Raw genomic sequence first — 25,356 nt, forward strand, 5'->3', positions numbered from 1 at the left:
GAGACAGCGTGTAAACCTGGGTAACTATGGTGTGGGTGTATTCCTCTGTGGCCATGATCTTGGTAATACGATGAGTGAATTCTGAGCAGCGCATCCAGGTTGGTTGCAGCTCTTTGTCCCCCCTGAGATCTAATACAGTTTGCTGTGAGTGTCAGCAGCTTTCCTGCAAAACGTGTCACTCTGTTGAGATCCCTTGTGTATAGCATTCACTGGATAAAGTGGGTGCAGTCACCCATGGGATAGAAGAGGGGTCACGGGTGACCCAGAAGAACAACCGGTAAACAAGGCGCATTTGTAAATGTCCACTACAGATGCAGGACATTTTTTTCATTACATTACCTTGAACTAATATATATTGGAGAGGAAGTTAGGTGAACACTGGAAATATTTGTACACCAGGATGCTTCGTGGCAGTGTCTTTGCAATATAGAGATGAAGCTGTGAAATACTGCTATTTTATTTTCCACATTTTTATAATCATATAAACCAATTTGGTAATGCTATAAAGAGCCAGCATTCTGTTTATTATCTTGGTAAAGGCTAAACGTGGCGTTTAGTGGGATTATTTGAAAGTCATCATGACATCTTGGCTGCAGTTACACATATTTGATCACTGGAAAAAAAAAAACTGTCAAATCAGGCGAACCCTCTTCCCTCCTCCTCCAAATTGTCTGTCTTTGTAGTACCACTAGGCAACAGTGAGTGCATCACTGGAGCTGTTCAAGTGCGCAGGAGCCGCGCAGGGAAATCGACGGGAAAAGGGGATCTAAGCGGCCAAAAGAGCGTCTGGTAGATCTCTACCGCTGAACCATGAGAATCCAGTCGACATTTCTCTAAGAGAAGGGAATAGGTGCCCGAAAAGAGCCTGTTAATCAGCGTCGATGCGCGCAGCCAAAAATGACGACAGTGGGACAGTGATTTTCTTCCTCCATCTCGTCATTTTTTTACATTCAGATGCTTGGATGCAACTCATCTCATATGTATACAGATTACAAAGGAAGGGCTGGAAACCGAATCATATCCAACACAGACGCAAGTGCGCACAGAGACGTTTCATCCTGGAAACAGTTTCCAGCGACTAATTACGCGGAGATATTGGTGTTTTTTGGACCGTGGAAGGATTTTTAACTTTCGTATGAAAACTTACTCTGTGAGTACAGTTCTGAACAGGTCGATATAGCCCCAACCTTCGGGGGCGATGAGTAATCCACGACGCAGCAACTGATAAACCTGGACTGTGACTGGCGCGTTTGGATACCTTATCCTGTGGGTCGCTTATTTATTTCATATGGCTTCCATCTTCGGGGTTTGTAATCTACTCTTCCATTATTGACATTTCATGGCTGTAGAGTGTAGCAACAGTAGCGTGTGGCGAAAGAGGACGGTGCAAGACTAACTGGGGCGAAGACAGTACACTTTTATTGCCTTATTTCCAAAGAGGAGACATTGCGCACGGGCATTAACGACTGCAGCAACTACAACCCAGACTTTTTTTTATTTCACTGAATCCTTTGTTATTTCTTTCGCTGCTGCCATCGTAGTATGTCTGCACTTCGAAAGAAATTTGGGGACGATTATCAGGTAGTGACCACCTCATCTAGCGGGTCTGGATTCAACCAGCCTCCCCCAGAGAAAAAGAGGAAGAGGCAGCGGTTCGTGGACAAGAACGGGCGATGTAACGTCCAGCATGGGAACCTGGGTGGTGAAACCAGTAGATACCTCTCAGACTTATTCACAACACTAGTAGATTTGAAATGGCGCTGGAATCTATTTATTTTCATCCTCACCTACACAGTCGCTTGGCTCTTCATGGCCTCTATGTGGTGGTGCATCGCATACATCAGAGGAGACCTCAACAGAGCCCACAATGACAAGTACACTCCATGTGTGGCCAATGTCTATAACTTTCCCTCAGCCTTTCTCTTCTTCATAGAGACCGAGGCCACTATAGGATATGGTTACAGATACATCACAGACAAATGTCCCGAGGGGATCATTCTCTTTCTTTTCCAGTCGATCCTCGGATCAATTGTCGATGCCTTCTTGATCGGCTGCATGTTCATCAAGATGTCTCAGCCCAAGAAAAGGGCCGAGACGTTAATGTTCAGTGAACACGCGGTGATTTCTATGCGAGATGGAAAACTAACTCTCATGTTCAGGGTCGGCAACCTGCGTAACAGCCATATGGTCTCTGCACAGATCCGCTGCAAATTGCTGAAAGTAAGTGATGCTACTTTTAGTCGGGATGCATTGACTGTTTTAGTTCTATTCCCTTTGTTTATCATGGCTCAGTCCATGCCTCTTTTTTTTTTTAGGATGCTGAAAGGCCTACACACTGACATTCAAGCCCACTCTTAACACTAAGCCATGACTACAATGTTGCAAATAAATACAAATAGACCATAAGTCACCAAGACATATTTTCCAAAACTGATGGGGGAAATCTGTCAAGTTTGCCAAGAGGTTTTCCTGTCCCTACATCAGAACTCGAGAAGAACACGTTGTTCATATGCCAACTGTTTTAAAATGGTAATGTGTTACAACTTCTATAAATGTGCTGTTGTCCCTTATTAGGAGAACATCATCTATGGATTGCCTTGCTGTCCACCTCCTGGCTTCACAAAAGTCCTTAGTAAATGTATACAAACTTTGAAATGCTCTACAATACAAATATGCACCAATTATTATGTAATGTATAGGAATAGAGTAATAATGTAGGGAATTAAATGCAGGCTTCCAAAAAGTTTAAGGTAAGTATAAACTCAGTTTCCGCCAATGCCCACTGTAACATCTCCATCTAAATTATTAAAACAGTTTTGTAAATTCTAATTTCCATGTGCTGACACAGCAGGTAATTTATAAGGCAGACAAATCCAGAGAAAACAATACATTTAAAGCAGTGGATTTGATTCAGTTCTGTCAAATATGACACATTTTAAGTCCCAGTGGTACATCAAATCACATTCTAATTTGGATATTCTTGACAATGTCAATTAAGAAAATTATATAATTTTTTTCTGATATGCTGATTGGTTGCTCTGATTACATATACATGTGAAAAGCTCCAACAAAGGCTCTGATATGCTGTAGATGAGTCTGTCTTCCCCCTTCCTTCCCCCACTCAACATCTCTGTCTCTGTCTCATCCTGTACGCTTCCTTAGTCTCGCCAGACACCCGAGGGCGAGTTTCTTCCGCTGGATCAGTTGGAGCTGGACGTGGGTTTCAGTACTGGGGCAGACCAGCTCTTCCTCGTCTCACCACTCACGATCTGCCATGTGATTGACACCAAAAGCCCCTTCTACGACCTCTCCCAGAGGTCCATGCAAACAGAGCAGTTTGAAATTGTGGTGATACTGGAAGGAATAGTAGAGACCACAGGTGAGTAAAAGCAAACATGCATTATATAGGCCTGCTGTTAAACATTGAGAGCTTGTTTTGCTGCATGTTGTGGCTGCAGGCTAGCTGACGATGTGTTGTCTTTACAATGTTTTGAGGTGCTGCAATATCGATTTCTGCAACAAATCTCATGGATAAATTTGACCTCTATCATAGGTGTTAACACATCCAAATGGACACACTATTGACCCTTTTATTGCATTTTATTGATTTTTGCTTATGCGGCACACATAGACGCAAGTAATAGCAGTGGTGAACATTATACATCGTAGATGATCCATTTTGTGTTGCAGGCATTGAGTGAACCAGTTTTTAATCCATACATTAAAACACCTTCTGGGTTTTGGGGGAAGTTGAGCCAAGATTTTAGCCACATGAGAGCTGTGGAACTATTTCAAACTTCAGCAGGGTCAATGTTAGGCTATATACATTTTCTTTTTCTCATCTGAAACAAATTCCATTCCTCCGCCTTTGTGGCCGTGCAGCACTTACCTCGTGGCTGCTTTTCTCTGAGGGGATAATAATTTGCTTTCTAAGGTCCCTTTGGAATTAGGGAATTCCATTTCCACAAGATGAGTAATGCCCCGAGTAAAATTCTCCACTGTGGTCATTTTGAATTCAACCGTTTATTTGACACAGCTGAAATAGTGTAGGGAGAGCTCCTTTAGGATTACGGAGTGAACAGAGGAGCAGTTGTAATAGGTTGGTTCAGAGAAAACAGCATGTGGAGATGTGACAGGAAGACTGACACAGCAGACAGCAATTAGCAAAGATCTTCAGTTCCTAATAGATAGTTTTAATCATTTAATGCACTTTCATTTAAGTAATTCTGCAGTTGAGATGTAATTCAGGTAAAGATTCTTCAGTCTATTACTGAAGCATTTATGTCAATTTGATGAGATTTGACATATTCTCAAGCATGGTGCATATAGATGTTAATGTATTACAATGTGGAGTATGAGTTTGGGTTAAGTGTTGGATATGTCCAACATAAATTGATCTGCTGTTTAAACACCTGATGTTTCTTTCTTTGTTTCTTCTTTCTCTCAGTTGATTATCTATTAATCCAATTAATTACCAGTAAACATGTAGTTTCCTGTAGTTTTTTTGATGAGAGTAATTGTAAAATTGCTGTTGTGTACAGGTTGCTTTGGTTTTAAGGCATGGAAATATTCATTGTGGCGATGTGACTGAATTATTGTTGGTATATTAGTATATTTTTAGTACGACAGTGACTGCCACAGAAGCACGTGTCCTCGTATCAATTATTATAGTCACAATCTCAGTTTTGATTGAACTGGTTGCTTTGGGAATGTTCTGCTCACGTTTTTACGTCACAGAAATGTCTGCACGGCGGAGCAGTTGTGGTTATGTGAAATCGGTGGAAAAGGCTGATGTAAATACAATCTATGGTTAAAAATGTATGTACAGTGAAAGTCTAAATCCTCAGACGCTTTCATTCCTGGCCAATGTAACTCTGTTTCCATGGCAACCTCTCCTTGAGTATTCAGGATTGCAGCACTGCACCTAAACTTAGGTTGTATTTATTCCTATAGTATAGGAATCATAACACAATTTCAGTAATAAAACAGGCAAACATGCAATGCCAAACAATAAATGAAATTTCTTTGTTGACAACATGGCGCGGTATTAAGGAGGATCTCTTCTGAAATATGAAAAGCACACGGAGGCGTTACTGTACCAAGAAGTGCTTGCCAGAACAGGTGTTACAGCAGAGAAAGAATAAGATGAAATATTTATGAGGCTTGGTGTTTACTAGTGAAGAACCTGCCCAACTCCCCAGATCTAGGTTGTTGTTGTTTTTGTTATGTGTGGAAAACCGTTGTCTGGAACACAAGTTAAAGTACTTTCCACTACAGATTAAAGCTACACAATCATTGTCTCGGTGTCCTTCCTACTAGATAATAACAAACAACAGTGTACCCTTTTTGACACAGTAACCTTTTGTTCTGCATTTATTATATCTAATATTTTGGACTGACTGAAGTTTTCTTTATACACAAGAAAAGAGAAAAATGTGTGTATCTTGGAACAGCGCAGATATAGAATGGGTCCATTTTGCTGTGGCCTCTACATTGTATAAAAAGACATGAGCTATTTCTTATTCCTTTTGAAGAGGAGCCCGATGTGTTTTTGATCACCACCTGAGTAAGACACACCATCCAAATGAGACATGTATGTCTGGTAGCAGCAGATTTTCTTCTGGACTAATGCCAGTTGTGGCTTTGTGGTATCGTTGAGCTGCTGTGGATGAATTGGCTTTACATCACGTTGCAATTAATGTACTGTACTGCTCTGTACTGTACATGCCATCTGAATGCTTGCCCTGCGAAACACGATAGCTGTAAGAAAGAAAAGCACAAACAAGAAGCCTGTAGTAACACGTTTTGATTGAGTTAACAGCAATAACAGGGATAATGTCTGACACAATAACAATCAATAAAAGCAACACAAACCACATCACTCCCCAACAAGTATAGAGTTACTACAGTGTCATTGGCTACAGAGCAAATATACATGTAAGGCTCTATGTGTGAGCGCGTCATCCCCTTGTTGCTTTGTTAATGTGAATCTCAGCACAATAACACCAAGCTCAGTTACTCCTGCATTATTTGTGCATTGCAGGCATTGATTTTTGGTTGGATAACAAAAGAGGAATTGAACACGGCCAGAGTGAATAACAAGTAATGACTGCAGCCTGGTAAAAAATGATGATCAATACAATTAATAAAATAAATTAAAATTTTGTGACAAAAATAAATAGCTACTAGATTTTATGGTTGGACAATACGCTTCTACATTCTCACAGAGTCCGCAGTGCAGTAACTTCTGCTCACTTGTAGTATGGTGGAGTCTGCTGAACAAATGCAATATTCTTTTTTTTTATAACATGATATTGTGCACAATAAATTCTGTTAATATTCTGCTTACTTGCAACAGCAACCAAACTATGCTTTTTATCAACATAATGAAAAATTGGAAAATCACAAATGTTCACTCTGAGCGTGTCAGCAAAATCAACAATCTGGCCTATAGTGTCAAAGTCCTGCGCATTGTACGTTCACAATCCACGCTTATCACCCCAGTAACATTACATAAATGTATCACTCATACCATAGAAAAACACTGTGTAACTCTGTAATAAGTGCTCACAGGCTTTTTTTTTTCACAGACTGTTTTTTCTTTGGAGAATCAAAAGAACAGGTCAGTGTCAGTATCCGATCCGTCTCAGCTGCTTGATCTGTTCTGCGTATGTTCCGTTCTACTCGGTGTGCTTTGCTGGAAGACCTGCCCCCACTCTACCTCTGATTGACTACTAGCTGCTAACTTTGTCCTAACTCTGCTACAGCAGCACACGTTATTGTTCCTGTAGTTCGAAGGTTGACTTTGTCTGAATGAAGTGTTTTATTTTATTAATTTTTACAATTATTGTATGCTTTTTTAAAATGTCCTATTGTCAGGCCCACAGACCCTGCTGTGTGGTTCTATTGTTGAGGAGCAGAGCACAGTGGGGCTTATCAGAGACTACCATAATAATAATAAATTCATATTATCAATAATATCAATTTTACATTTTATTAAAACTGACAATATTCAAAATCTACAAAGTTTATTTCTCACCTCAACAATGATCAGAAGTGAATTTATTCATGAAATAATATATGGAAATTGTAAATAATAAAGAAATATTACCATTGTTTGCTGGTAACCGGGTAGCCTAACGGACTAATGGAACAAAACGTGAGTTCCCGTGGCCTGTCTAGTTCTTCGAAGGGTCGGTTAGCATCACGGTTAGGCTAACAGTAATGTTTAGTAGCCTGTAGCCAATCAAAGGCAGAGTAGGGGCGGCTCTTCCCGCACCGCATACTGGGTCAGCTAATGACATTAACCATGACTCAGTTCTATAGCGTCTCAGGAAGCCGTGACAGTAGCTAAGTTCCCATCTGACTCTGCATTACGAATAGCATACTTTTTCTTTTTACTGCAAATTTTTCTGGCATACTAAATAGTATGGGTATTGGAACTCACAGCAAATGCATTTTTCAGGAAATTTTCAGGAAATCTGCAAAAGAAAATTAATTTGTGTTTCCATCCATCACTGTTGTGCAAATATTAGGAGTCAGTGCATGAAGAGAATCAGCTTGTGGCGTTAATTCTCCAGCCTGTTGCTAACAGACCATTGCAGAAGAAGAGGGTGACGTAATAAAAAGAACGCCAGTCAAACCTCAAACGGTGGTTAACAATGTAGAAAACATGATGGAAATATGGTATTTATGTTTGTTCCATATACTCATATATCATTTATTTATGCTAAGTCTGTTTCCAATTATACTTTGGAGCTATCCTTTTTTTATCGATACTCCAACTTATCCCAGTCAGCCAAGAGTAATATTTAGAATTCTTTTGTTGGGGGAGGGTTACACTTTTAGTTTTTTTAAAATGTGCATAAAAGCAGGTGGAATGAAATGCACTTAATGTCACAGTGAGCCAGCATGCACAATACCAGGAGCAGCTAAAAGTAATCCAGATATCATTTATTGAATTGTTTCTACCAACCAAAGGGCCTCTTCTAAATATATCAAGTTTATCATGAACACATTTTGATATGGTAACATATTGATAGACATATAGGGTCTTTTACAATGCACCACTACAGAGCTTGACCTGACTTTGACTCACCAGCTGATTCTGAACTACTACCAACTTAAAATACATCAGAAGTTTAGACAAGTGTCCCATTAACACCAGTAATGCTGTTCAACTCTGCAAAGGCTTAAAAACCAAGCCAGAGGCAATCTGTTCATTAGTGGAGCTGATTCTTGGGAACCCAAAATAAACTGTAGCTGCCAGCAACAGACGTTTAGGTTCCTCCATCCATGAAACTAATCAGTGTAATGATTTTCAGTGTCGGATTTGTACATGATGCAGTTACACCACAACACTCCTATCTGAACGCTGCAGATCCCGTATGCTGAAGATCTAATCTAATGTGTATTATATAATTTAAGACCAGGAAATAATAACCAACAAGCATAAACAAGCTGATGATTTATTTTGCGAGGAACTCACTCACTCATTCAACAGAAAGAGGTTTGTCAGCACATCAGTCTATCCCTGAAATTTTGTATAGTGTTTGGGGTCTCACATAGTCGCAGATCTTCACCAGCTCTGCAAAGTGTTTTTAAATTTACTCATCAGCTTCGAAAAGCAATAATTCATGAGGATAAACTCTATCATCAACACAAACCTCTTTTCTTTTCAGAGAGATGTGACTTTCATGCAAATGTGTGCAGTGTGATCATTACACTTGCCGTGAAATGCATAAAACGCTGCAAATAAGTCATATTTAGACATGTTTTTTTACAAGGTTTTTTAGGAAGTGAACTTCATGATAAAGTCTGCTGTCTTGTCGTTTATTTAAACGTTTGAATTAGTTTGCTCAGAGAATTTTCAGATAGACTTTATTTCACTCTTTTGGTGACACAGCACATTTGTACCGCAGGCAAACATTCACTGCTTACCGAACTAACTAATAATCCCCATGTTTCTAAATGATTTTCTGCTGAATGTGTGATGTACACGAAACACAGCGTCCCACTTCATCTCATGATTTGGTTATGAGGCAAATTATGGAAAGACGATAAAAAAAGTATCTTCTGTTCGATAACGTCTCGCGTTGATTTTGATTATTTTGAAAGATTTCTGTCAGCCCACTCTTTTTCATACTGCTACAAGGCAGTGTTATGGAATAAAAAATAGAATATCCCAGCTATCTGCTCATTTTCAAATGAGTGTGGGTGGCAGGGGGTTAGTTGCATATAGACTGGATCAACTGGTAATGTTTATTCATGTGTGCATAAATGCAGTATCTGAATAATGAATCGCCTACCTGTATGCTTAGTATTTGAAACTGTGCCACTCTATCTTTTAAATGAAATCTGTGTTTAGACCTGAGACCTGTGTAGTATTAAAGTGTTAGGGGAAAAAAAGCTTAAAATATTTAGATCTAAGATCTAGAATAATATACGATCAAATATATTAATTCTTTATTTAAAAAAGGCATTAAAGAGATTCTTGTCACTCAGTTTAGGTAAATAAAAAAGTAATTACCTGACCTAATTATAATGTTGTTATATGATAATCATCACAGCTTCAATTAAGTAACTGTTGTGCAACAAATACACATAACGTGTATATTTAGATGTTATTAAGAATAATAATTGCTCCGTCCAGCCAGTCAGCATAATTCATTTGAAACGCCTATTGCCACTGATTAGCAGAGCAGTCTATGTCATGGCCCGATCTGTGTTTTATCATCAGTAGCAGTAATTGAAATGAAAATGGAGAACTTTCTATTGTGCCGGAGGCCTAATAGTTTCAATCATATCAGTAAGAGGTCCTAACCCCGGAGGTCTGGGGTCGCCTGACATCAGGAGCTCCAGAGCTTAAGTAAACAGTGGTGCAAGTGAACCCCGGATATGAGCCAAGACCGTGCCGTCCTCTGGAGAAACTGAGCGTAATTCATTCTGAGTCATTACACCGTGAGTGTGTCCTCCCTTCCTGGTGCGGCTGTCCCTGTTGCAGCCATGAGGGTCAAAGAGTTAAAGAGGGTTCAGTGGGGAAGCTTAGGCTGCAGATCAGGTGAGAGCATGAGTTTCCAATTAAATCTAATGTGCTCAGGGTGAGAACTCAGAAGAGAGTGTCTGTCCCAGTTGAGCTCCACCTGTCTAGCGTTAAGCCCCATGTTGGATACCTTACAGCTCACTTAAAATGTGTTTCGTACGTTTGGTTCATTTGACTTAATCAACAACACATTTTTCATCGTTGGACTTGAATGCAATGATATACTAATACACTTTCCTTTACTTTGAAATGACATTTGAAATGATTTCAGAGGTTTGCTTAAGTAATATATTTAAAATGCTATAGTACATTATATTATTATGGAATGGATATCAAATTATGAAAATCTATATAATCAAATTAAATATATTATAATAGTCCTAAAAAGAATAGTATGTTCCATTTTATGAGTCTTTATTATAGTGTTGCTATACTGGATTGTAGTAGACCGTATACTACATATACTGTATATTATATATTATTTTATATATATATATATATATATATATATATATATACTATTATATATAGCTATATTTACAATGTAATTCAGTTCATTGCAACAACCAGAAAAAATACACTCTCAAAATCACCACAGAGACGAGTCAACACCTCATAAAGTCTCCAAATTAACTGAACCTTAGCTTCACAAAAGATTTGTTGCAAAACTGTTGGATATGATTACATTATGAAAGTGTTCATGATATTTTGTCCACCCACTGTATACTGGCATCTGCTGAACAACTCATTACACTCATTACGCAAGGGCAGCCCTGTTTGCTGGAGCTTGCATGCTGCTTTGAGTAAGGCTGAAATTAACTTTACTAATTTTAGATAAACAAACAGGGGTATTCTAGGAACGCATCTGTGAGATTTACCTATTATGTCTACTGTACATACAATAATTGCACTGGGGATGAACTCCACAAAATGGGCATTACAACGAACCGGCGATGACATCCTGGATTCATTATCCCTTTTAGATGAACTGTGCTGGCTTCCCAAGGGGGAGCAAGGTAATTGTGTCTTTAGGGATTTGTCAAGTCAGTGTTGGATGGCAATAAATCACCGGCAGAGGTGAGGTGTGGTGGCAGACCTGGGATGAACTGTTGTGACCAAAACACCAGAAATGCATACACCAATAACGCCTCAGTCTTCATGTCACGCTGAGAAGAGTTAGAAATAATTGACTAGGTTCTGGTTGTCTTTATCTTAGAAGACGTGTGCCCCGTGCTGTTTTTGGTAATTAATAACACAAACTGTAGACCTCGCTATTAACCCCTGTCTACATGGAGGATGGACACTTAGGGCAAAGTGTTACATGGCCATAATTGAGATAAAATTGTGGCTCCACTTGCCTAAGAGGTCATGAGGAAGGTGATGCACTTGCAGTGTTGGTCAATGGCAGCATTGATTGGTTGGGCTGCGACCGTCTCTTAAGTGCGGGTGAATCAATCCTGCGGCCTAAACACAGAGCCACATGAACACGTTATTCTTAAGACCTTTCTTCTAGCAAGTCCCTCCTTAGGGACTCCTCTCTTTCTGTTTTTGTCACTCAGACATGCTGGAATTTACTAGAATAATCTGCTCTCACACTCAAGTGACAAACTTGATAAAACAAGAGGGATGCTTTCTTATCAGCGAGTTACTTCTCTTTAGCACCACCTAAGTCTGAGATCTCTTAAGGCTTAAAAATTCCCTCTTTTGTGTCCCCGCTTTCAGCTGTAACTCCTCTTCATGACTTAAGTAGATTTAATACTCAAGATCAATATGAGATTAGAGCTCTCACTCACTCAGCCTGTTTTATGGAGAGAAAATGTTTTTCTGATCATTTCTGCACTCAATACAAAATGAGGAGAAAGTCAGTCATAGCTCCATTTGGTTTGGATATCATGGTTTTTTTCCTGTATGACCAATAGTGGTCGTTTGGCCTAAAGGAAATCCATCAAGTGCTTTTATGCTCAACTGGTTCCCTTTACAGCAGTATTGAGATTGCCTTCACTTGGTAATATGTGCTCTCCTGGCTGAGTTAATGGCCTACTGCCATATGTTCCTCTAGCCCGCCTGACATCCCACCTTGTGTGGAGATGGTTGGCAGCCCCTGCTCCGATTCCCTTCCCTTTCCAACAGCCTCCACACTCAAGCAATTGCTTCAGCATCCAGGCTCTCCCCTCCCCCACAGCAGTGCACTTCCCCTGCCTTTTCCCTCCATCAGCTTCCTCCTTGCTCTCATTGCTCAGCCAGTGCTGTATGTGGAATAAACACCAGAGCTGCAAATGGATCACATTGGAATACAGTATTTAACAGAGGGAGGGGACTTATTTCCATCTTTGAAAAAGTAAAACTGTGAAAAACAGGTCACTGAAGGCTTGTGGATTTCTCTACACTTTACCACTGGTCACCATAGAAACAGATGATCAGACAGGATTGTGGCCACAATAACAGTATCTGTATGAAAATTATTTTGTTTTACATTATTATACGTAGGTATTGTATTATCCTTTGTAACATTACATTGAACAGAGTAACGAGTCAGTTGTAAAAAGCCAAACTACTAAGAAGCACGTTATTCAGACCTGTGAATTGAACGTTCCTCTCTTCAGTAAGCTTAAACGCACCATCCAGCATCCTCGTATTCAACTCTCCTTCAGCTTTACAGTACCGCATTCAGCGCAGCAGCTTAATATGTTGTTACGCAGATCCCGAAACAAGACAAAGGGGAATTCTGCTTCCTGTTTTGCAATGTGAAGAACAGGATAATTGCCTGGAATTAATTGCTGCGCCTCACAATCCAGCGATGCAGCAAAGGCATTTTGTGGACACCCTTGGCCGCAGCGAGTGCCCGACAATGAGAGCTGGATGAATCTTGGACGGTGGTGTGTGGCGGTGCTCTGTATCCAGATTTACATGCTTATTTTTGCACGCATTTTTCTCACACACAACACTTCAGCTGATTCCACAGTGTGATAGACAGTCAGGGGACTTTGCTGACAGCACTGCAATGATGAGTGCGTGTGTGTGCGTGTGTGTGTGTGTGTGTGTGTGTGTGTGTGTGTGTGACCATTTGGGTGATTGGTGAAAGAATAAGAGGCAGACAGAAAGACAGAAAGATGGAGGTTATTTGTGATTATGTCACAAAATAAGAGGTTGCAAAGAACGCTTTGATGCCCACCTTCCTTTTTCAGTGATTCTCTTTTTAGGAGTTCATCTAGAGAAGTCATTTGACTAACCCTTAATTTTCACCGTCAATTTTGAGCATCACTTGCTTGGTGCCTTCAGCAGTTGAATCATATAATAGCACCAATTTAAGAAAAACAAGGAAAAGAACATCTAGCTTGAGACTCTGCCTAGATGGTGTGACAGAGCAGAAATAAATAGATCTCTGCTCTCAGGTCTGGCCTCTGACTTTTCTCTGTTCTCACTGTGTCAAGTACAGATCTGCAGCTGAGAATTTGATTGAGCCAGGCACCAAACGGATATGATCCTTCTACAACCTGGATGAGCTTCTTTTAGACAAGAGTCAGTGAATACCACTTAGGCTATAGTTTTTTTTTAGCTACTATCAAGAAACACTGGCAGGCTGCCTTAGAGTTTACAGTGCTTTTCCAACCCCCAAAGAACCCATTTTATCTCCGCTGTCACTCTCCTGACTGCACGGCTGCTTCACTTTGTTGGACCTGAGAAGCAAACAGCTCTGTGTTATCAAAGGAAAGTGCATTTATTTAGAGTCTCAAGCTGAGATGGCTTCTGGGCATCTTAATCTCAAAGTTTTATTCTTGACACTTCCTGCCTCTTTGGCTTTTTTTTTCAGTCTATAATGGAATCAGATCGGAGTCTGTGAAATATTGCATAACACTGTACAGTGCAGATAGAGCACCTGTAATCTCCAGACAGACATCCCATCTCAGTGCTGTGTAGTCATTCCCAAAGTCCACTTCATTCACTTAAAAAAAACAACAACATTTGAGTTTGAGTTATGCCTCATTTAAAAACATGATTGTAAGTAAGATGGCAGAAAAATGTCACACATTGATACAGAACATGTTTATTCTATGATTTTTTATTTTTTATATATTTTATTATTTTGCTATTTCCTCTCTGAAGTTACCTTCAATGAGATGCTTCTTTTTCTTTTTTTTTTTACATCTGTCTTGAATTCGTGGATTCAGCAGAGGATTATTCTAATGCCGCTCATGCTGTCACATGGTTATTGCATACAGTATGAAAGCAGTAAACTGCCTGGTGAACTTCAGCGATGAGGGACTTCTGATGGGATTTCACACTTGTGTAGGATTAAGATTTGCATTGGCTAGTCAGTCAGATCATCCCATCCATTATACTGAAGATATAGTTTTATGAAAAAAAATGGACGGAGAATTCATGGAGCAGCTCTGGATATATCACATTATTAGCAATTTTGCAATTTTCATTTTCAGTATTTATTATCTAATTGTGTTGCCGTTACATATCCTTTCTACTTTATTAATTTTTGATCTACGAGATGTTTTGTATTATTTTCTTTTTTTCTTTTTGTGCTTTATAAAAAAAAAATTGGACAACATATCGAAAAAGTTATTTGTTCATAATTTGATTGTAATTCTTACTTCCCTTTTAGGTTTTTGTTATTTTGTAGTAGATGTGAAAAAAATAATAAATGATCATGAGAGAAACACTAATCCATCTGAAAGTTGGAAAAGCCCCAAATTGGAGAGACACGGTTTTTACCTAACAGCAACAATACACGTTTAATCTCAACAGTAAAATGTAAAAATAAGAACTGCAGTATGTGACAGGTTGACCATTACAGATGTTTAAGCGATCCATTTATAAATGTTTTTTTATTTAAGTACATTTTACTCTAATATTTGTTTCTGTTACTTATGGCGGTATTGATTTATGTTTTTGAGCTTTGCTTGCAAGCTGTAATCACAACATTGACATATCTACTCCTTACAACGTTGTTATAGTAAATATGTGAGCAAACAGGTGGCTAATTGTATCTACAGCAGGCTTAGAGCAACATTAGCATTCTATCATAGTTGTGATTCTGGCCACCTGGGAAAAGGAAGTCCACTATTTACTTTCCTTTAAGTCTGTTAAGGTCTAAAGGTCTCCAGCAACTCTTGAGGAGACAGAGAAATCTATATGGCCCTTTAGCTGCTAAATGCTCCAATATGTTCCCTAGCTAGTCGCTAACTGTGTCTGTCAGCTGTTTGGTGCAGGTAGTGTACAGTACAGAGGGTTCTCAGAGCTGTTTCACTCCTGCTGGTGCTGCTGGAAATGACTGAGAAAGATGAGAATGAATCAAAACAGTAAAGATACTGAAAAAACACTTTTTCTGTGGTTTGATACAACAAGTGACCCCTTTCACATTACACATTTTTATGAACTTTTAATGTACAATTATTGATTAGTGCACTTTGAAGTAATTTTTGAATGCAGGATTTTCACCTGAAAGTACTATAATCATTTTTTCTTTTTCTGGGACTTTTTCTACTACTTATGTAATTTGATTATTGTGTAACACACAACCGAGCCTTCAAATACCCTCACATATTGATAAAACTTCTAGCAGGAAAGACTGTGTGGTAATCTGTCTCTTACGGAATCATTATCTGCACAAGGATTTCTTTTAACTCACAAATGTGTTTGTTTGACCCTGGAACATATGTGTTTGGTAAACCACAACCAAAACATTACTGTTTACTCAAGGTGGTACAGAATCTCTTATTGTGCATCACTTTATTGAGAAGGACCACTCCATCGATTTGAAATGTATTGGTATTGGCTTATCACAAAGGGGAACAGATAACCATTTACTGAGAAGTGTACTGGATCCACAGACTTTCACATTTCTGTCCTAATGGGTTGAATGAGGAATTGCCTCTTCATCGATTCCAATGATGTTATTCCCTCCTGGTTTCTTCAGCATTTCTCTTGGCCTGAATAGAGCTTGTGGAGTATTTGTTGTTGTTGTTGTTGTTGTTGTTAATGAGTAGAAAAATTAATCAATCTCCATGTGTGTTGATTGTTTTTTGCTTGTTTTTTGATTCTGGTTAGAGCTGCAGCAAAAATGTATCTTAATAATTGTGTACAATTACCTCCAGATTCATATAATTTTTTTTGGTTTGTAAAATATCATCAGAATATTTTTTTTTTAAATCCCACAACAAACATCCAAGTTAACACCTTCAAATTGTTTTGTCTCCAACAAGCAATACCCCAAAATATAACTTAATATAATATAAGAAAATAGAAGCAGAATATCCAGCTGAAACTGGCATTTGTTTTGCATTTTGGTTACAAAATCATAGATCATCTGATTGTCAAAATTATTGCTGATTAATTTTGTAATTTTGGAAAAAAGCTTCTTGTTTTTGAACTGTTTTTCTTTAGAACTTGATGAATGTAATGATGTAATTTCAGGCCAGTATATTAATATTCTAATTTGCTATTATACTGAATATAGCCAAGTGTGGAGTGTCCTGATGGTCGAGTGGTTGAATACATTGTTACCGCAGCGCTCCTTGTACGATTTGGGAAAGGCAAAAACATTATAAAAGATCTAAATATATATATATAGCCAAGTGTACCTCCAGAGTATAAAAAGTGTGTATAAAAAATAACTGAAGCTGTGTGTGCTTGTTTGGTTTTTACATTTTTGACATACTGTATGTTAACTGATGTTACCAACACCTCTAACTGGCTGTGAAAACACTGCACACCACACATCTAAGGTACTTCTACTTCACTGGTGTAATGTCCTTCAGTTACATGTTGCCAGCAGCAAACAGCAGCAGAGATAGGACAGGAATGTTGTTTATGACGCATGGCTCACATGATATCGAATGTGGTGCCATGAAGATGACACAGATGTAAAACAATATGATAGATGACAAGGGAGAAAATCGTTTTGTGCTTCACTGATGAGAAGTCAGTCTGTGATTTACCTCTTGTGTCATAAAAGGTCACGTTTCAGAGACAGTAAAAACATTTTGATCTGACTCTGGAGCCATAAGGATGAGTTCACCCTTCCCTGAATGGAAAATCCATTTTGAGTTGAGTTTGGATGTCGTGATCTGAGAGAGAGACTTTTGTTTTGTGTTGCCACTGTTACTTTTGACCAAACTCAGCAGTGAAGAGGTTTATGGCTGTCGCATGCACACATTCCTACAGTTTTGTTTCCATAGAAACACTGAGTCCTGGGCAGGCGTGTATTTTTGAGTTACATAAGCCTTTGCCAGTAATACGAAATACACACCGATATGGGTATTCTCTTTTGACTGGATTCCTATTTTAGGAATTACATTCAGCAACTGGAGAAAATATAACTGGTTTTAATGTTTTGTGCTATTTTTAGCTGGTAAATTGTACTCTATTTGATCTCAAGGTCTTTGTCGATCATGTTTCTCCACATAATGAGTACATTTCCATCACGTTTCAAACTGTGTCATGGCCTGAAAGTGGAGGCACGCTGTTCACTGTTGTTGCTGTGTCTGTTATACTGCGTGCCATATGAATGTGGGTGTTAGCAGAGCAGCTGGTCTTTATCAACACAATTGTACATATGTGATGCAACTATGTCTGCAATTATGCAACGGCTCAGGCATCAGCTCTTGAATAATGTATTGAAAGTAAATGCATATTAACGACCATGATTAAGTCTAGTGCCATTGTTAGTTTTTGAAGAAGGGTACAGTTAATTAGACCATCCACATCAGTGAGATTTCTTCCTCTTTTTTGTGGGGTTGAGTGGCTCTGGAGAAGGGGGATTGAGCCCCAGGCCAGCAGGGTTCATGTCTTTCCAGAGACTGACGTCTTACAGTAACTCCTACACCATCTGCAGGAACAATAGAGCATTATTAATAGATGTAAGATGAATCTATTTGGGTCTTGTGTATTACTGTAGCAACCTTTTGCCTCAGGCACAATTTCATTTCACTTGTTCCAACGTTTTTCCTTATCATGCACCATCAAAGTATAACTATTGACATTCTAGCCTTGTGTTTACTGTACGGATGTCCAGTTAATATTGCAGCATCGACTGTACTATTCAATAAAGCAGGTACAGCTGACTTCTGGTGGTGGTTAAGTAGCTGTTTTAAAACCAAAACAGAGAGCACTTTACACCAGAATCACTAAATGTAACCTGTTGATGATCAAAGGTGACTATGTTTCGGCAGGAGGCCGTTTAAAAAGGCTCACAATGCAATAAGATTTCCATTCACACTTAACTCTCAAAGCACTTTGGCCCTAAAGCTCTCATTAGCTTTGCCCGCTTTATTCGCTGCAACACACTTCCATATGCCTAAAGGCTCCGGGACTGCAAAGCAATAGTGCAGAAGTAATACTGTGAATACCCAGAACGCACTTGATGTTCAGTCTCTTGCACATCTGCGATTGTGTGCCGAGCTGTTATCAGTGAATTATTTTATGACCTTGGGAATAGGGTGGAATCACAGATGCCTCCAGTTTCGATGATGACATCCTCACAATCATCAGCGGTGTCTGACTGTGAGCGAGCGCTTCATCCCCGTTTTGACCCAACTGTCGCTGCCAGAACAATATTAAGCTGGTAATTAAAACATTTGATAATAAGCTGCCGTCATTGATTTCCTAATGGATTTCAACAAGTCTTAACATGAGTGCCCCCAGCCATTCCTCTTTGCTAAAATAAGGGCTTTTGGGACTGATATAACCAATTTAGGGTTTTGTTTAAGATGTGAACCTAATTATAGATTTTTCTTTGCTCACTTTCGGTAAGAAAGTTGTGTTTTCATCAGAATATTAACTATGCCAAGAGGAATGGGGCTTTGCTGTGAGCAATGTAGCATGATATAATGCACAGGCAGCTAGCAGCTAATGAATAGTGGTGATGAGTAATCACTAATAAGCATCCAATAACTTTTTTTGTTAATCATTCATGATTTTGCTAATTGCATTAATTTGCTTCCAAAGACATGAGGGGAGTTTTTAAGAAGGGATTTAATTCAGAGTCTTGTGTGAGGGAACATTTGCTTGAAGTGTATCAATCTCTTCTATCTTGTGCCGAATTTTCAAAGCATACTTAACGGGTATACACACAAACCCAGAAAATGCTTAATACGATATCTCGTTTTAATTTGTAGTCGGCAAATGAGAGAAATTAACGCTTTTACTAAATTGTAAGACTCACTTTGGCTTTTCTCCAGCTGAACAATGTTATGTAACAGATACTTCATGTAGCTTTTTTATGTTTTGGATTTAATTGGGTTTCCTTTCTTGTGTCAGAAAGCTCAAAAGAAAATTTAGTATGAGCTAGACCTCCTGAAGCCTTTGCCTGCAGCTGTTACTCTTGCAGTTTGATTATCTTAATCCTCTATCTTTTGTGGTTACCAGCCAAGCTAAAGGTGTGGACTGAACTGTTAAGTAATATAAGAGGTGATGTGGTGAAGCAGTTTTGAACTGTAGCATCACTTTGTCAGTGGGTCGGTCAGTTAAAGATATACCGACTCAAATAGCTGGATCGGATATCATGAATGACGGGGTCGATCTATTCAATTCAATTACATTTTTATATACATTATATTAGTCCAACTTGACCCACTTGTTGCTACATTAAAGCTGTTTACACTGTAAATGTAATTCCTGTTAAGTCTGAAGATTTCTTTAACAAATTGCTAATATATGATTTATTCTTTTAGTAAGAAATAACAATTCAGTAAAATTGTATCTATGTATTTATTTGTTACGTTTTGTTTTACAAAGTTAGGAAAGCATTGTTAAAGTCATGCCTGATGTTGCCTTACACGTGAGAATGATCTCAGTCTCTTCTACACAGTTAAGTTATAAATGAAACACGGTGTCAGCCGATACACAAAGCCCAGGTGTGTGTTTGTGTTCAGGGTTGTCTTTTTATGCACTAATGTGGAAGCTCAGGTAAACAAAACAGAAGGAATATGTTAATATCACATTTTTAATTGCATTGCCAGTTCCTTATGAACGGTAATTTCAGAATGAATTGGGTCTTTTATGAATGAATAAATAGGCATTCTTATAAAACACATACAACAAATCATTTTTAATTATCTTTCAAGTTAGGCAGGAAATTATTTTAAAAAAATAATCCATTAAGCTTTATTTAGGCAGCTGGCTCTGTAATGCATTAAGTACTTATTCATTGAGGCACTTTCGTTTGCAATATTGTTTGCTTTGTGATGTGAAATGGCAAGAATCCTGGTAAATAGCGTTTTGTTGATTCTTATGGAACAATGCCAATCATATAATTAAATCAGGCCTCTGTTGTTGACTAGAGTCATGAAACATTTCTTCTTCGTCTTTATTGGGTTGATCTGTGCCAAGAGTGACACATAATTTGCCATCGTTTTTGAGGCCTCAAAATGAACTTGTAGAAATAAATCTGACAATTCATCCACTTAATGGTCTTTTTTATGTTTTTTTCTTTCTTCTTTTTAACAGGGATGACCTGCCAAGCGAGGACGTCTTACACCGAGGATGAGGTTCTGTGGGGACACCGCTTCTTCCCGGTTATCTCCTTGGAGGAAGGCTTCTTCAAGGTGGACTACTCTCAGTTCCACGCTACATTCGAGGTGCCCACCCCTCCATACAGTGTGAAGGAGCAGGAAGAGGCTCTGCTCCTCTCCTCGCCCCTCATGGCTCCTTCCCTGTGCAACAGCGGGGAGAAGAACAGCTCTCTGGACTGCCTGGAGACCCTGGAGGACAATGACAGCACCACCAAGCTGCCCACCAAGCTCCAGAAGATCACAGGGCGGGAAGGCCTGCCCAAGAAGCTACTAAGGATGAGTTCCACCACCTCGGAGATGACTTACAGCTTTGGAGACCTGCCCATGAAGCTGCAGCGAATCAGCTCTGTTCCAGGCGTCTCTGATGATAAGCTGATGGGTAAGAGCTCCAAGATCAACACGGAGCCCATGAGTAAGTCCGTGGCGGACTTACCTCCCAAACTGCAGCGACTGGCTGGGGGAGGAGGGGGCAGGATGGACGGACACCTGCCGCCCAAACTCAGAAAGATGAATTCAGATCGCTTTACATAGAGCAGGCAACATATTTTAACTTATGCCATCCACCTTTGTTTCCCTACCTGAAGTCCTTGTACTATCCCTAATTTATTAATGGACAATATTCTTATATGAAAAGAAATGTAGAAAATGTGCACATATACCTTATATAAAGTAGGGTGATGGAATTGAGCACATTTTTCCCTGGATGTAAGTGTACATGCTATGAAAGACCTCTGATATTTTTTTTAGGATGATGTACAATTAGCACAATCTGGCATGTAAGAAACAGCGCATGTAGAGCAGAATCTCAATAATTTTTGGCATGACATTTATTGATATATCATTTTACAAAAACAATTCCATCTGTGATTTTACAGACAGTGAAAAATTGCACAAAGCCATATGATTTACAACGTGGAAAACTTACATTACATGGTTCTAATTTGTGGTGACGAAAGGCACATACATTTGTTTTGAGTTGATTGCTTTTGTTGTTTAATGTAAAATTGTGGCAATGTTACGTTGATTGCATGCTCCTCTTATTGACTTAGCTATACAAAGGTAATAGACAAAGATGTTTAGCCTTAATTATATTACCTTGTTTCCATTTTCATGTTTGTTCACAGCTGGATTTTTGGTATTTCATAATATAGACTATTTTATCATGTGCAATTTTATGACTTTATGAGTTGATCAAATACAGAATATGTTGCTGGATGATGCATTTTGCATTTGAAAATGTATTATTGGCATCATATGACCTGTCTGAAGTGGGCACAATCCCACAAAATTTTCACTTGCTTATTAAAGTAACACTTAAGTTGAAAGAGTCAATACTTTTACTTGATAAGCACAAAGCAATCATTATATAACACCCTGTGATATTAGACAGCATTTATGGGCATTTTTCTCATAAATCAACTGCTTAGGACAGTAGTTCTGTGTGCAATTTATTTGTTTCATCATATAACAAAATCAACCTAAATATATAGTAGGGCTGTGTGGTCATTCATAAAAGACACTCAATTAGAATTTCAACTTAGGTGTTACTTGTTAGATTTAGAGGTGGGCCCTGTGAGGAAATCATAACCTTTGTCTTAAGGGCCCATAATCTGCCTCCTTTGTGATGAAAGCAATAATATTATAATGACTATAATCTTTATATAGCCACAGGGTCTACCACAGCCCCATATTCATTCTGTTTACTGAATCCATGCCATAAAATCTGGTTTTCTCTAAGTGCATCATATACATTGTATGATACCCAATCTCTTCAGGAATAAAGATCTAACCTAACTGTTTAGCATCTTGCTACTTTGACTAGATGTAGTGCATGCTTTACCCGTAAAATGTATTACTTATTACAGGGGGCGGTCAAAATGATGACAGACCAACAACATGCTTACCTCACTGTAAAGATCCGGCATTGGCAGTGCGAGTGAATCTACCTGATACATAAATCTGATATTAGCCAAAACCTACGCATATTCAAATCACTATGCACATAACAACTTTGATTTAAAGCTTAACCTAGACTACAGACTTTACATCAGCTAGCTTGGCTCTATCCAAGGGTGAAAAAAGTCCATCTACCATTCACTCTACAGCCCACTTTTTGACATGTTACATCTTGTTTGTTTAAGATGTCATGTTCAATTCATGTATTTTAATCTGTACAAAAACTAAAGTTTTAAAACAACACATAACTCCTTGTGAAATGGCAAATTGTTTACTATTGGTTTTTTTTGTTGTTGTAATTTTTCTTGATATAACATGTTAATCAGTGAGCTTTAGAGATGCTGATAGGCAGATTTTGTAACCTTTGGACGGAGTCAAACTAGCGGTTTCCCCTGTGGTTATGCTAAGCTAAGCTAACCGGCTGCTGGCTGTAGCTTAAATTTTATTGTACAGATGTGAGAGTGGTATCAATCTCCTTCTAATTTCAAAATGTTTTCAATTATTTCTTGGAAAGCAACAAGGCATTAATCCACACCATAATTTCAATAGCATCTATTATTTTTTTAGTAAATGTTTTCTTTGTAAATGTCTCCGAGGACATGTGCATGTATTATATGCATTTAGTAAGATGAGACAAAAAGCCCCAGTAAAAAATGATATACAATGGATGATGACTTTCTATGCCGACTGATACTGAACATGTGTTCTAGTAGATAACTGGACCAAAACCCTATCAAAAATCTCAGGAGCAGAGATGCAGGCGATTGTATCTTTTTAGAATCAGTGGTAAAGTCTGCAGACCTTTTTTCAAAAACACAAAAGATACAACATTAATAATGGATTGCTCTTGCTATTTTTGTACGTTTATCTTGCCTTATTGACAACACATGCAGGACTGCAAATTGATGTGATCTATTTCTAAATCTGGAGCAAAACTGTGCCAGATAAAGGATTCCACATCGAAACAGAGCCAGTGTCACTGCGAGAAGTCTTTTATTATTGTGCCTGTGTAATCACTGCTGCTGGTCATATTTCACAGTACACCCTTTGTTGCTGTCAAATACGCAATGTAAATAATAAACTGTGGTTCAGGAGGTACCTTAAAGGACTTGTGGAGATAAGTCAGTGCCATGACTGTAGGTATCACGGGCAGATGGGTTAATGCTGTTTTTATCTTAAGAAAACCTCTTCTTCTGAATCTCTCAAATAAACTCCATGGATCAAAATAGCAAAACTGCTGATGGCATTATCCTCTGACTCCTTGGAGATTGGGTGCAAATCTCTTAAAGCCACGTTAAATCAGCACTTGCTCTGCCAGAAAACCCTTGCCCTTTACCACTAAGGAGAGCTTTGCTCTAGATGTCACTTTGTTTAGTTTTTTTGTTGTTCTGTTTTTGTCCTCTGTGATGTGAGGTCTCTTCAGCAGGGCCATTAATGCCTCTCCACAGAAATAGCATTTAAATACTAAAATTATTAACTGAAGTGTATTTGAAAATGTGGGAGGATTGTAGTAGGAGGCAAGAAAAGGGTTATTCAGAGTTTAAAATCTTGTTAAAATTCCATAAAAAAATTTAATTCTTTGAGGGATATCTTGATAATTTCCATAATCAGGTTTCTTGACAAATATTATCTGACACAGACTCAGCCTGCAGCAAAGAAACAGCTGGTGTTGCTTGCAGATTACAGGACAAATGAAACACAATTTACACTGAAAGATCAGCATTTTCTATTTCCCTTCACAACTTCTACGGAATCCAATTGATTCACACAATCAAATCTATTTACTTTGGAAAAAGTTTTCCAAGGTAGACATTTTATCTAAATAAAACTCTACTTTGTTGTTATAAAGGACAATAAGAGAGAAACTTCATTGAACATTCAAAATTACATATGGCATGTTGACTGGCTGTTTGAACACTTCTCTCACCACATCACTATGTGTCAGCGTCAAGATGGTTATGACGCATCGCATATGAAGAATGGTGCAACATAAGACTGAACTGTTGGTGACTTTGCACTGTACAACACACTGCAAAACAAGACAAATTGCTTCCCATAGTTACAATGGTTTGCTATATTTCCCTTGCAGCCTGGTTGACCATTTCAGATGCAACATGTCTGTCATCATATCATTTAAAAAAAGGAAAAATGTTATATGTATTAGCCCATGTTTATTAAAAGTTTTTTTAGTTTTTAACCATCCAATTGACAGTTTGCTGAGCCCCTCCGCATGAACAGTGATTTTCCAATCATCAATCAACAGTGAGCATAATGAGGTACTGGATGCCTATTAAGCTTTGGATGGTGTTTATCTTTGTTTGTCCTCTCTATAACCAACTGACGTTTGCAGCTCTGTCCTGGAAGTTCACACTCGGCCCTCTGCAACTTATCCTAAAAGGCTTGTCTCCTGTAATGTTAAAAGTGAAACATATCAAAAATACAAACAGTAAAGCATAAATTTGTCATCGCTATTTCTTGTCAAAGTCCTAAGGAGTCAGACAACAAGGCTTATGTCAGAATAAAATGACAATATACAGAATGTACTGTATGTCTGTGTGGGTTGGTACTGTATGCGTGTATGTATGTACTGTAATACTAAGACTCTCTGCAAAACAAGAACAGTTACTTCTTATTTCTATGTCTTCCATATGGATCATCAAGTGGTAAGGATACTGACTTCTGAGGCATAAAATTCTTTAATGTTGGTTTACTCTCAAAAAGAGCTGGTTAGGACGACGTCCAACATGTTGGAAAGCCAAAGTGTTTTTCAAACTGTCTCACTTGTAAAGAAAAGTCGGCCGTGGGAGATGCATGCAATACTCCTTTTAATATGGG

At 38.6% G+C, this 25,356-nt stretch overlaps 1 protein-coding gene across 1 annotated transcript; it reads left to right on the forward strand.

Moving 5' to 3' along the window:
• The first annotated feature begins 702 nt into the window (after positions 1 to 702).
• kcnj3a (potassium inwardly rectifying channel subfamily J member 3a) lies at positions 703 to 24,937 on the forward strand. Its single transcript, XM_068703663.1, has 3 exons — positions 703 to 2,220; positions 3,163 to 3,379; positions 20,501 to 24,937. The coding sequence occupies exons 1-3, from the start codon at positions 1,543 to 1,545 to the stop codon at positions 21,094 to 21,096; spliced, it is 1,491 nt and encodes a 496-aa protein (XP_068559764.1). The 5' UTR covers positions 703 to 1,542; the 3' UTR covers positions 21,097 to 24,937.
• The last annotated feature ends 419 nt before the right edge of the window (positions 24,938 to 25,356 follow it).

This window comes from Cebidichthys violaceus, unplaced genomic scaffold (assembly GCF_023349555.1).
Source record: "Cebidichthys violaceus isolate CVI_PGR_0920_01 unplaced genomic scaffold, fCebVio1.0.p SCAF_11, whole genome shotgun sequence".
Classification (NCBI taxonomy): Eukaryota; Metazoa; Chordata; class Actinopteri; order Perciformes; family Stichaeidae; genus Cebidichthys; species Cebidichthys violaceus.

What these genes read in the sequence shown, in the direction of transcription:
- kcnj3a (XM_068703663.1), top strand. Translation starts at nt 1,543, where the DNA reads ATGTCTGCACTTCGAAAGAAATTTGGGGACGATTATCAGGTAGTGACC. An exon ending in TCCGCTGCAAATTGCTGAAA is followed by an intron (nt 2,221 to 3,162) that starts GTAAGTGATGCT and finishes ACGCTTCCTTAG; the next exon opens with TCTCGCCAGACACCCGAGGG. An exon ending in AGGAATAGTAGAGACCACAG is followed by an intron (nt 3,380 to 20,500) that starts GTGAGTAAAAGC and finishes TCTTTTTAACAG; the next exon opens with GGATGACCTGCCAAGCGAGG.